The sequence below is a fragment of the Chiroxiphia lanceolata genome, chromosome 11 (genome assembly GCF_009829145.1).
Source record: "Chiroxiphia lanceolata isolate bChiLan1 chromosome 11, bChiLan1.pri, whole genome shotgun sequence".
Lineage (NCBI taxonomy): Eukaryota > Metazoa > Chordata > Aves > Passeriformes > Pipridae > Chiroxiphia > Chiroxiphia lanceolata.
In genome coordinates, this window is record NC_045647.1 from 8,465,262 (window position 1) to 8,478,368 (window position 13,107).

General features: G+C 38.4%; 1 protein-coding gene across 4 annotated transcripts in view; it reads left to right on the forward strand.

Moving 5' to 3' along the window:
• The window catches only part of FHIT (fragile histidine triad diadenosine triphosphatase), a 551,107-nt gene that overhangs the window by 145,129 nt on the left and 392,871 nt on the right, over window positions 1–13,107 (forward strand). For 3 of the 4 annotated variants that reach the window (XM_032699375.1, XM_032699376.1, XM_032699378.1), the window contains one exon: window positions 3,883–4,004. In XM_032699375.1, coding sequence (XP_032555266.1) covers window positions 3,883–4,004 — 122 coding nt within the window. Of the gene's footprint in view, window positions 1–3,872; window positions 4,005–13,107 lie in introns of all 4 variants that reach the window. The other variant, XM_032699377.1, reaches the window with a different exon arrangement.

Sequence of the window (13,107 nt, forward strand, 5' to 3'; positions counted from 1 at the left end):
GCTCAGCAGAAGCCTTGAGCTTGGTTCCCAGCAGGTGCTGATCTCAACACCTTGTTGTTAAGGACAAGTAGTTGTGTGGTAAAATAAAGAGGCATCTTGGAGTACCAGCACCATCTCAATTAAGCATCCAACTGGGAGGTCTCTGGCAGCAGGAAGAGAACCTTAAAGAATTAGTGCTATCACTCCTTATAATCAGTACAGAGAAAGAAACTTGCAGCAGTTTTGCAGGTCTCTGATTCTAGAGATGACATGTAACAAACAGGCACTGATCTTGATGTCCTAAGGACCTGTATTTAGGTGAACTTCCATTCAGAGTTCTCCCTGTGTGTTTGACACCAATGATTCTCCAGCTTATGCTGTTTAAAAGCTGAAGCACAGACCAGAGCCCCTGACTTCCAACACCAAATAAACTTGGAGAATTGAGACCAAGTGTAGATTTCCTCTCAAAAATATGTTTAATATGTGAGCAGTATTTCTATAGGCTGGGCAAATGCAATGTGCCTTTTGAAATTTTACAAGACTATAATAATAATTGAAAATATTTCAGTGTATCTCAAGATTTTTTTTAATTTTAGCATTCTTATTTTGTAATGTAGAATTCCAGTGTCTATTTTTTTTCTAGCATGAGTTATATAGGTTTGAGGTCTGTTGTGGCTGTAAAATTAGTCTACTTGTTATGTTAGCCTTTAATACTGTATTCCCACCTACAACTGCAGTAACACAGCTTGAAGGGAATTTAATTAGGAAAATGAGGCAGATGAAATAGGCAATGTAATGTATATCTGCAATATGAAGAAGAGTAAATACACTTTTCATCTGAATAGTCAGAATAGAAGCTGTGTTAAACTGGGCTGAAATTTAATCAGAAATGGATTTTTTTTATTTTCTAACATTACTATGTAATTGTACTCCTTATTACTGGGGATTAGAAAGACTACTATCATTAAAGAAGAAACATCTTTCACCAATTATATTTAGCTTCTGGTTTATCTGGCACTGACCTTCTCTTTATGCAAAAAGTGGAAATCCCTGGAGGAACAGACGTAGTGCAGCGATTCCAGTCCCCTGGGAAACCTTGAGCACACACTGTTTGCCTCTCATGACCTGAGTGCCCCCGTGCTGGGTGGATTCCTGCTTGTTTACAGACCATCCAAGCAATGAGCAGGTGGAATTCACAGGCCTAAAAACTTTCCTACCTCTGGCAGCACTCTGGAATATTCCAGCCTTGCTGCACAGTCGTGGATTTTCCAGTGGTACCCATCCCTTATTTCCCCGAGGTGTTTTGCAGCGTTTGTGTTGGTGCCGAGCCCAGACAGTGGCGCTTTACAGAAACACACAGAGCGTCACCAGGGCAGAAAACAGCTTAAGTAATATAGAATAGATCATAAATAATTGTTTAAGAAACAAAATTCCCACAGTCCCTTCTCAGAATTGGAGCGAGTAGCACTGGGAAGTCTGCAGCATTACACAGCACAGCCAATACAAGTGACACATTTGTTTGAAACACATGCTGTATTTCTTTAGTCTGAATTAAGAGATAGAAATATGTTATTCAGGTACATTATTGTGTAGTAAGCAAATAGAAATGGTTTTAACATGTGCATTAATTCTATGTATGAGATTTTAAAATGTTTATTAATTCTAGATCAACCCACTTGGGCTGTAACGTGATTCTTCAAACTGTTGCTTAGAGAGGTATGAGATTAGTGCTTTTACTTTACTGCTTTTTATAACTTTTTTAAACAAGATTGACTGTGAAATAAGTGAATATGCATGTGGTAGGTGTATGATGAATACATGGTTTAGGCAACCTGATGTCACCAACCTTATTTTGCTACTGTTTGTCGTTTTTTGCCTATGGCAGCAAAAAACCAGACTTCTCCTGGTGATTACCAAAATCTCAAGTTCTCTCCCTCCTGAAATCAAATTTCAAAGCATCAGCTTTTAAAATCAGCCTAAAGCCTTTGTTCTGTGTTTAAGTCTGTTCCATGCCTCTGGACAGTGTTTTTATTAGTGTTTTCGAAGATGGAATAAGAAATGCTTGGTAGTACTCTTATTTCTGTCCATAGCATTGCCAGATGCAAGGGCAGGTGTGGTGGTATATTTGATTTTCCAGGTACTGGAGACACCAGCTTAGTTTCATCACTGGATGGTAGTCCAGGCTATGGAATGTATTTTGCTTCTTTATCAGAAACATTGCCTTCGTTGCAAAAAGAACCATGTCTTTTTTTTGTGTCAGGTAAAAACATTCTTGAATGTTTTAATTGGAATGAAAATCCCCAGCGGGGGGTTGCTGATGGGCTGCTTAAGAGAAATGAGGAAGATTGATTGAAGGTCCTAATAGTTATTTTTCTCAAGCATCAGCACAAGATAGCAGGTGTTTCCTCTGCTAAGCAATTCTTTTAGTTGCTAAAGAGACTTGATTTTTGTATGTTGTCAGGTTTCAGGTTTAATATATGCTAAGGGACACATCTCAGACACTTAATCTTCTGTTGACTTTATGGGGAAAAAAATTGTAGAACTTTTTCAGATCTTTGAAACAGGTGTAGTTAAAATCTCCACTTTTCCATGGCCTGCTCAAGCATTTCCTTTAATCTGTGATTTTCAAAAATAAAACAAGACATGGTGCCTGCTTAGAGAATGTTTATTACTTGGAAATGTAGTCATCTGATTTGTCACTGCATCTTATACTAAGATTTATACATGTTTTTCTGGTGTAAAGCCTGACTAGATGCATCTGCTATCCTTAATTTAATTTACTTAAGTTCTTCTGTGGAATCAGGTAGCTACAAATTCAGAAGTTCCTTTCGAAGAACAGATATTTCTCAAAGACATTTTCAAAGTGTGTGCACTTAGAAGGGTTGTTATGTGTACTTCTTCATGGGAGCAGATAAAGGAGCGGGATGTTAAATTAGAATAAATCTCAGCTTGAGAGCCAGGTTTGGGTTTTACTGAACACAGCAAGCTTGCAAGAAAAGAACTACTACAAAAGACCCTCCGTGACTCTCACAGTGGATTTCCCCATCTGGAGCAACATATAAAACTGAATTTCCTGATTAGTCACTTGGTTCAAGCAGGGCAGTGTTAGTGTAATGCTTCCGATGTGTCTGAAGTATTGTCACAGGAAATTCATCATTACTTCATATTTTACCCTGCAGTACCTTGGATATTTCTGACTGCATTAAATACTTTAAATACTTTAGGGCTTAAAGACCTAAAATAGACGCTGTTAGGATTGTGCCTTAGCTATTTAAGAGGGATTTTCATTCTCATCAGGAGGAGAAAAAATTTTAGTGAATGAAAGTGGAATTCTTTGAGCTTCTGTAAGAGAAAATGTGATCATCTTCACATTCCAGTTGCTCAAGCTAGAATGTGTGGATGGAAAATGAATAAATACACTTTCCTTAGGTTGCTGGTGTTTCTTCAGCTGAGGTATTTAGTGGAGAGATTGATTTAGAAAATGTGGTCTGTTTGGGAAGTCCTGTGTGCATTGATTTGCATTGTGGCAAAAAGCTTGTGAAATCCTATCTGTGCTTTTCCAAGAACACATGATCCAGATGTACACAATGCAGGACAAATGAAAACGGGAGGGAGTAATTACGTTTTCTGTCTAGAATTTTGTAGTCCTGCCAAGAGGGTGAGAAGAGGGTTTAAGAAATTAGATGTAAAATTTTTGCTTTGGACGGGAGCCTTTTCCAACACCCCTTCGAAGAAGCGATACTTTTAGGAAAACCCGCACAACCTTTCCAAGACATCCAGTGCCTTGATGAGCCCAGGAGGCACTTTCTGTTGGAAGCTGCCTGGACAATTTGTTTGTCCTATTGCTGTTGTTTGGAAAGGCAGAGTCAGTCCCTTATTTATCTCCACTCCTGTGTCTTTCAGACCCCGAGGGTTGACGTCCGTCATGCTGAGATTCGGGCAGCACCTCATCAAACCCTCCGTGGTCTTCCTGAAGACTGAGCTCTCCTTTGCTCTCGTGAACCGCAGGCCGGTGGTCCCAGGGCGTATCCTTTGGCTGGCTGTGCTCTTGGGAAAAGCAGGAGGAATGCAGAGAGCTCGGAAGGCCAGGTAGGATGCGACACGGGTTCGTTCTGAAACCAGGCAGTGGAACGTGAGATCCTTGATCAGTGTTGCAGAGCTGCCGAAAACAGTTGCTAAGCAACTGTGACCTTCCAGGTGAATTTCTATTGACCTTTTCACCACAGAAGATGTATAAACAACCAGGTGCTGCTGAAAGCGTTTTAAAGTGTATCTGAGGTGGTAGTGTTTAAATTTCATATCATGCTAAGTAACACATCCCGCTTCTCTTTTAATAATGTCACTTATTTTCAGATGTGGTAACTTTTTCATGGAGAATTTTCAGCTTCTCCTGGCTAAATGCACACCATTTGTCAAGTGGCAGCAGAATCCTTTATGAAGACTTTTTTTCTTTTTTCTGGTTTTTTTTTTTTTTTTTTTTTTGAGGGGGGACAGATTGCTTTGATTAATTTAGGTAGGAATGAATTAAATAAACCATCTGTATAGTGCACACATTTTGTGATGAAAAAGTGAAGCCCCATGTTGTAAGTAAAATTCTCAAGTTAGAAACTTTATAGGAACTTGCTTATGCAAGATGCTAAATGAACCTACTTAGGGTATTTTGTAGTGTGGTGTGTTATTTTCCGGTCAAAACTCTACTGCTCCAAAATTTGTGCTGCTTTCATTGGCTGGAGGTGCAATTTTTCAGAAATAATCAAGACTGATCACTTTTCCCATAGAGGTTCATGGTAAAATTTTAGTAGGAACTCAGGCAATGACTGAATGTGTTTTCGGAAAAGAAGAAAGTTGTCTGGAGTTTACTGAAAGTTTTCTTTTTCTTCTGTAGCTTTATGTTGTTTCTTTCATAATTTAATGTATAATTTAGAATTTAGTAAACTTTAATATATTTTTTAAAGTCACAAAATGTATTTCTTCTGATATGGAACCTTCCTCTCCTCCTATCACTTCTATAGATTATAGTTGTTCAGTATTGAACTTTTCTCTCCACCTGCTTTAAATGGTGTTTGTGTGTACCAGAAGTCAGATTGTTTGGCTATAAATGCATGGCAAAGATGCACAGACTTCATAGAAACGTTAAAGGTGTTACTGTCTCACCAGTATATTTTAATGAATTAAGTTAACAGTATTTCTGAACTTCAAGTTTCTGAAATACCTGGTGTAAATCAATGTGATTTACAGAATTGTCATAATAAATCCCTGTCATTTTCAAAGCTATATAAGACAATATCACATCAGTCACTGTGTGATGCAGAGCCCGGAAATGCCTGGGCTGTATGTTGGTTTATGCATTGTCTGGATCAGAGAATAAGTAAAATGTTTCCTTTTCTTCACATGGAGGTTTTAAAAATAATACGAACACTTGTTTTTGAATTAATCAGTTAAGTGAGCAATTGCATCTGTTGTTAAAAATAGAGTATTTCAGATGAAGGATACTTGTTTTAAAGTTTTGCGAGCACCTAGTAATGACAATTTAAGGAGCCTATAAAACTTAATTATTATAAGCTTCTCTCCTTCTTAAATAATTAAAGATTATAAACTCTAGTTGTATAGTTATTGCTGACTTTTGGCAGATACATTTATTTGCTCAGGGTTTAGCTTTGTTATCCTATAATGAGTATTGCAGCGTATTTTATAGTGTCACATTGTTTTAATAGCTTATGTGTTGTAATATATAATGTAGTCTTTGTTTCTCCATTGAATAAATGTTCAGGTAATAAAAACCCAACCCTTTTCCTTTCTCATTACAATATGAAAAAATTAGAGATCTTGATACAAAGACTAGAATACAGTATGTAAAATAGAGCAATTTGCAGTTGTAAGCCTTTAAAATGTCTGTATAATGCAGCATTCATCTTGAGACCTGGCAGTAACAAGTGTATTTTCTTTGTTTTATTGCAATAATTTTATCTACCTTGTCTTTGGCACACATATGACATTCCTTTTCTTTTTTTTTTTCAGTAGAAAATAAAATATTAATGTATGTGAATTAGAGAGACAAAGGAAATCAGTTGGAAAGCCAGCTCACTCCAGGTGGTGGCTTTAATTAACTAGTAAGGTTGAAATTCCATCTTGAAACAGAACATAGGATTGGAGCTGTGAATTGGCTGTGATAGTTTTAAAATAAAAATTCAGTCAGAATGGTCTTGTGGAGTTCAGTGTTTGTGATTTGAGCAGGCTGGTTCAGTTAACACATTGCAAAGTATGGTGTTATTTCCAGCTGCCAATCCTGTGAATTTAGATTGACACTTCAGAGGCAGACTGTGCTAATAGAAACCAAAAGTAGGTAGAGTTAGAACACAGTATTTATGGTAAGGGAAGAGTTCTCCTGTTCCTGGACAGAGCTGCCTCATTTGATCCCACGTTGGACTTCTGCCTGATGGGTGCACACGAGTTCATGGACTCAGGACCCTGTTTGTGTTTGGATCCCTTTCAGTGATTATGCAGGTTCTTGAATAGAAAGGAATTGGGATCTTAAGTAAGGAACTGGGATATCTTAAGATATCCCTTGAGTAAGGGGATATCTCACATTACATTGGAGTCTTCGGCGTGTAGGCTACGATATGGGCGTGTGCTTGACAGGAGGAAACTTATTCACCTCTTTTGTCTCAACCAAATGGAGAAGAGCTTAATGTGGTGAGTGTGCAGGATTAGTGTGTGTTCCCCTCAGGACATCCAGTCCCTTTGCTGTCACCTAATAGGGAAATGGTTAAAGCTCAGAGACCACAGTCTGACTGAAGACATCATCGCTCAACTCCCATTGAGGAGTCTGTGACTGCTCTGCTCTTCCCTGAAGTCCTGCTTGTCTAATTTCAGAGCAGGGAGTCACATGGGATTGGGGACAGTTTTGATCAATGAGACACTGGTTTTTTGGGCTGTACTTTTGTGAGGGTTTTCTGTTTTGTACAGAAATTGTATGATTTTTTTTTTGGTAACGCCTGTGCATTTTCCAGGAGCCAAGAGTCTAGCTGGGAACACGAGTGCTGTGTGCAGTGCACATCTTGGCAGCAAGTGGGAGTGGTGGGGAAGTGAGCTGGTTATTCTGTAAGCTTGCTGGGATGTGTACCCATATTCAGGTACCATACCCTTTTTTATGAAAAGTAGAGACCTTGTTCCCTCTCAGTTCTGTAACTTGCTGCTCTGCAGAGAGTGATTGTGGAAAAAAAGTTATTTGTGACTCCGTTGAACAACAATGTGGTTGTTTTGGAGAAGGCAGCTATTCAATAGCTGGAGCAGTGTAGGGGTGTGTATAGTCAGCAAATGCATTGTTTCTGTCACACAAAAGGCCCAAGACAAACTGAATCAGCTCATGTAACCAGCATGAGCTGAGCTTCTGCTTGGCTTCTGGAATGATTTCGTTCAGAGCTTCCACAGTTCCATAGGACAGAACTGTGGCTGTTTTAAACAAATTCCATCTCCTCTTTGACATGGACTTTTTTGCTTTAACATGGTAACAAATACTTTGTGAATGACCTACCATTTTATTGATGTTTTCCTCGCCCTGCACCAGAGCTTTGCAAGGTTTTGCTCACATCTTCAATAAATATGAACTGTTTTTTATCACTGCCTTTCTCATGGCATTGTGCAGGTTACTTGCTTTCATCTTGTGTTAAATGTGAAAAATGAATTTGAACATTAGCAGAATCCATTTGGGGACCAGGACTTTTTATTATAAATAAAATTATTCATTTGTTATGTCCAATTTTTTTTTCAGTAGACAAGGTATTGATCTTTGGATTTGTGTTCAGGATGCCGTAAGAAGAACTAGCACAAAAGGAACACAGCAACATTTGTAAATTGATTGAATGCAATATGTAATGACAGAGACAAACATCAGATCTATGGCAATACTATATTATACAAAGCATTTTTCAGCAGTTTATTGAATTGGTTATTAAAAGGAACAGGCTTCCCAGCTGGGAACAACAAGCTGAGGGTTATTGGGACCAAGTAATTTTAGAGAAATTTGTGGTGGACAGCTTGGCTCCCTTACTAAGGGCACATATATGTGTTTATAATAACTTAGAATAAATACTTTATCACAACTTTTCAAATGGGATTGATTATGAAAAGGTTCTTCTATTTAGAAAAAAGAAAAAAGGAAACAAAAAAGGCAGTTTAACTGTTACATGCTGAATTCTGCTGGACTACTTAGTATTGCTGTTTTCATAGAATTCCAGTTTTTCCCCACCAGAAAGTATTCTGATTGTGGGGAATGGACCATACATAAAAACCCAAAGCATGGGATGTTTTCTGACAACTTCATCCCTATATGGAGCTAATGGTCATTATTTGTCGCCGAGACAGTTGTGGTGTTGTGTGAGTTATTGCAGCTTGTTCCTTTTATTAATGAGTAGAGAAAACATTAGTTGAACCAGATGCTCCTTCCAAGACTTCTCCCAGCCCGAGCTGCAGTGTGACTGTTCTGGCTCTGCTGCCGGGGTGGGGAGGGATCCAGGTCAGGCAATGTGAGAGTAGCATCTGCTCTGCTGCAGGATTTGTCTGGCTCTGAGCTCCCCTGTCACCTGCTGTCAGAATTGCTGTACTACTGGAGACTGCCACAAATGTTGTCATAATGCTCTCCTTGGAAGTTTTGCAGTTAAAAAGAAACAATCCATTTGCTTAACATTGTTTCTTAATATACTTTAAAAGTAGATTTAATTTAGCTACAGTCCTGATGGAATTTCCATTGAAGATAGTGCACTGGCTCTGGAAAGAAAAGTAGTATTCTCTCACCAGGTTTCGTTGGAAAACATGGTATTTATCATTTATATGAAATTTTAGTTCTTCATAAAGTTACAGAGCTGCTGTTTGTTACGATTTAGTTACTTTGTACATTGCATGTTTATCACATCTATATTTATGCCACATAATTATGAATTTTATCAGGTTTAGCCCCAACAAGTATTAATATTTGCCATAAAACTTAGATTTAGAAAATAAAATTCAGTTATATTGCAGAATATATAAATTTGTATTTACATATAGCAATAATTTATGCTGCACAATTGCAACTACCTGTTAGACATATCTAACCCTGTGGGAAAGTATTCTTTAGTGCTCATTACAGAAGTTTTCTATGTATTACTATTATTATTATTTTGTTTAGCACAATGTTAAGAAGCAGTCATACTCCTTTTAGTTCTTTTAATGAAGAGTTAAAAATAGGGGTGTTTGGTAAAGATTTTGTAACTTAAGTATGATGCTGGAGATGGCAAGGGAATCACATGGAGACAGAAAATGTTGTTTGGTACAATAAGGACTGGACTACCTATATGAATTCCTCAAAATGTCTTGTAACTTTAGAAGAAGGAAGTACTAGGAAGAGGATGCAGTACCTTTGCTGGTGCAGAAGAAATGGGAAGAGCAGATATAAATGATAGATCTTATTTGAAAATGTGAGGGAAGTATAGAATATATCTCTTCATCAGGAATGCAGAGGAGATTTGGACTTACTTTATGTATTGTCAGTATTTGGTAAGTTCTTTTTGAGATACCAGGCTGAAGCTGTTGAACATTAGTGAAAATTTCCGTTTTTTAACTCAAATCCCAAATAAAGCTGTTCCGTGACTTCTCCTTATCTGAGCAGTCCTGATCCCTCCAATGGGACTTACTAATACCTTATAATGTTTACTTGCACAAATGAGAGTAACAAAAACAGTTCCTATGCTTAATCATTTGTAGCTGAATTAAGCTGTGTTGTGCAGAGGGTGAGGAGTGGGGCTGCACCCTTGGCAGCAGCAGGACTGTAAATCAGCTTTGCCTGGTGGAAAAAGGTTCTCCTCAAACAGCCCAAAGCACGACTGCTCCCTGTATGCAAACCACTTGAACTTACCGGTGGTAGAGAGGCCACTTAATTATCTCAGGCCTGGAGTCATTCTGTTTGCAGTCTCCAAACAAAGGGATGGTGTTTGACTCGCAGTAAGAAATGCTGCTTGTGAAGATAACAGATTCAGGGCTCTGTGCACAAAAGCTTGTCTCTCTGACTTATTTGTGGGCATGGACTTCAACTGTCTCATTTGGGCTGATAAAAACGCTTTCTCTCCCTTCAAATCTTGTCTGGCTTGAAAGGTGCTCACTGTTGAAGGAGGATGTACTTCACCAGATATATTATTCTGCTTGAATTGTTATAGTTGCATTAATATACTGGTATTGATGAAAATCCCTTTATAAATGCTTTGTGCCAATATTGTAAACAGAAAGGAAAAAAAATGAAAGTAATGAAAGCAGAAGTATTTCTTGCTGATTTGCAAATAGAGTAAGTTACCAATTAAATTACAAATTTATGTGTATTCAGCAGATCAGTGGTAAGAATTTCTCAGATTGTAGCACAAACTACATTGGAAGAGGTATTGGAAAAGCTGTCTTAAGGCCACATCTGGGAGAGGCAGTAGATCCTAGGCTGGGGCCTGGTCCATCTTACCAAATGGCATGGAGAGATGAGCAGTCTTTTATTAGTCATGTGTTGAACCAACCTTCAAACCTGAATGAGAAGTCTGAAACTATGGGCTTGTAAACTCTGTGTCATAATAGGTTGGATCTGTGCAATTAAATTTCTCGACTACATTGTTAACACATACTAAAATCCAGCAAAAAAATTTCAATTCCATTTTTGTTCTGATCCCCTTTATTCACCTTTCATCATCATCATTGATTGGAACTTATAAATGGCTTAAACCACATTATGCATGAACTTCTCTACTGCTTTGTGTGTTTCAGGGGCACTCACTGCACAGTTCTGAAGGTGTGTTACTAATGTGTGTCTTCTAAAACTGTTTGTCCTTGTGAGATCCAGGGACATGCAGAAGAATTCCCATTTTGACATGTTTACCCTCATTATTGATTTGCAAAGCATGTTAGCATTTTAACATTGACTTCCAGCTATAGTTTTATGGTATCTGACTTAATTTACTTTGAAGTTCCTGTCATTGGGGTGACAGAGATATCTGGTAAAAAGAATTTATTTTAGCATAGCAAGAAACCTGGCCAAGTGTTTAGTGAGAAAAGACAGAGGAGCAAAGCAATGTAGAAGGATGTAAAATTAAGACATAGCAAACTTTTGTATGAAAAGTGTCTGGGAAACTGAGGCAGGGGGTAAAAAAGGTAAAACCTCCAAGCCTCCTTTGAGATTTAACGCAATAATTGGCATTCTTGTTTAAAAACCTATGAAGTCCTGTTCATCTTCCTGCTCTCTACCTGAAAGGAGGTTGTAGCCAGGTGGGTGGGGGTCAGTGTGTCCTCCCAAGGAACAAGCAATAGGACAAGAGGAAACAGCCTGAAGTTGTGCAGGGTGGGTGTATTAAACTGCACATTTGGAAGAATGCCTTCATCAAAAGGGTGGTCAAGCACTGGCACAGCTGCCCAGGGCAGTGGTGGAGTCACATTCCTGGAGGGATTTAAATGACATGTAGATGTGGCTCTCAGGGACGTGGTTTAGTGGTGGGCTTGGCAGTGCTGGGTTAATGGTTGGACTGGATGATCTTAGAGGTCTTTTCCAACCTAAACAGTTCTATGATTCTATAAGTAATGAATCCTTTTAGCCCAGCGCTTATTTTCCAGTCTAGTAGAGAGCAAATTTGTAATTGGTGTGGTTATTGAACAAACCTGTAATTTTATCCTTTTTTCACATCAGTAAAACCCAAACAAATAAATGGACGATAGATAACAAATGCTAAAGAGGTGTTTGCTGCTGTTGCACTTTTGACACTATGGAAAATTAAAGTACCTGCGTCTGTAGCAGAAAACCACATGCTTTGCATTCAGGTACCAATTACCATGAACTTTAAAAAAGAAAGGAGTACAAAGAAATCTTTTTCCTCAGTACATAACTGGGTTTAAATTCAGCTGTTTCTACTTTTTTAAAGTAGTTTCTGGCTAATGAAGGAGATGACAGTTACAAGTCATTCCTCTTTTAGTTTGTGCACCTTTTTTCCTCAGTACAGCCATTAGAATGTGATATGCAGCACACACACAGTTAACCAAGTCTGGGCAAGGTATTGCATGACTTGCTCTTACAGCAGAATATAATTAAAAGAGATGATTGGAATACATGGATATTCATAATAGATGTCGCACAATTACCATAAGTAATGCAATACATGCAAAATCTCCATTTGTAATGAAAATAGATTTGCTGGAAAGTCAATTGGAAATTTCATTTATTGCTTATTGTTTCCAGCATATTGGAATATTTTGTGCTATTCAGTGTAATGCAACTATGTGTTTTCTTCAAGTACGTATTTTTTAGAGACATCTAACATGAATTTCCTGTTGCAACTCATAAGAGATCTAGTGATACAATGTAAATCTGTAATTTCTTCTCTTTGCTGTGGAGAGCCTAATATATAGTGTGTATGTATACTAATATATAGTATAGTATTTTTCTGTTGAAACATTCATTAATATTCCCTGGTGTACCGTAATTATAATCTAATGAAGATATAATTTCTCAAGTAACCATCTTGTACTCCCTATATTTAAAGGACCTCTATTGTGGTTTAACCCTGGTCAGCAACAAATCACCACGCAGCCACTTACTCACCCCTCCCCAGTGGGATGAGAGAGAGAATTGGAAGGACAGAAGTAAGAAAACTTGTGGGTTGCTATAAAGACAGTTTCACAGCTCAAGCAAAAGCCACTGACATGGGCAGGCAGGTGTTCAGCCAGGACAGCAGGGCTCCATCGTGTGTGGCAGTGACTTGGGAAGACAAACACCATCACTCTGAATGCCCCAACCCCTTCCTTCTTCTTCCCCCACCTCTATATGCTAAACGTGACACCATGTGGTCTGGGATGTCCCTTGGGTCATTTTGTGTCCCCTCCCAACTCCTCGTGCCACCCCTACAAGATGGGTAAGGAGCAGCAAAGCAATAGTGAAAACATCCCTGAGTTATCAACATTGTTTTGAGCACAGATCCCATATTACCTCCTACCAGTGACTATTTGGAAATCAACTCTACCCCAGCCCAAACCAGCACAATCTTCAGCAGCGAAGAAGGAAATAAAGGGCAGGCCATGCACGTGAAAAATAAGCAGTAACACTCTCTAAACATACAGGAGAGAAAGAACAGT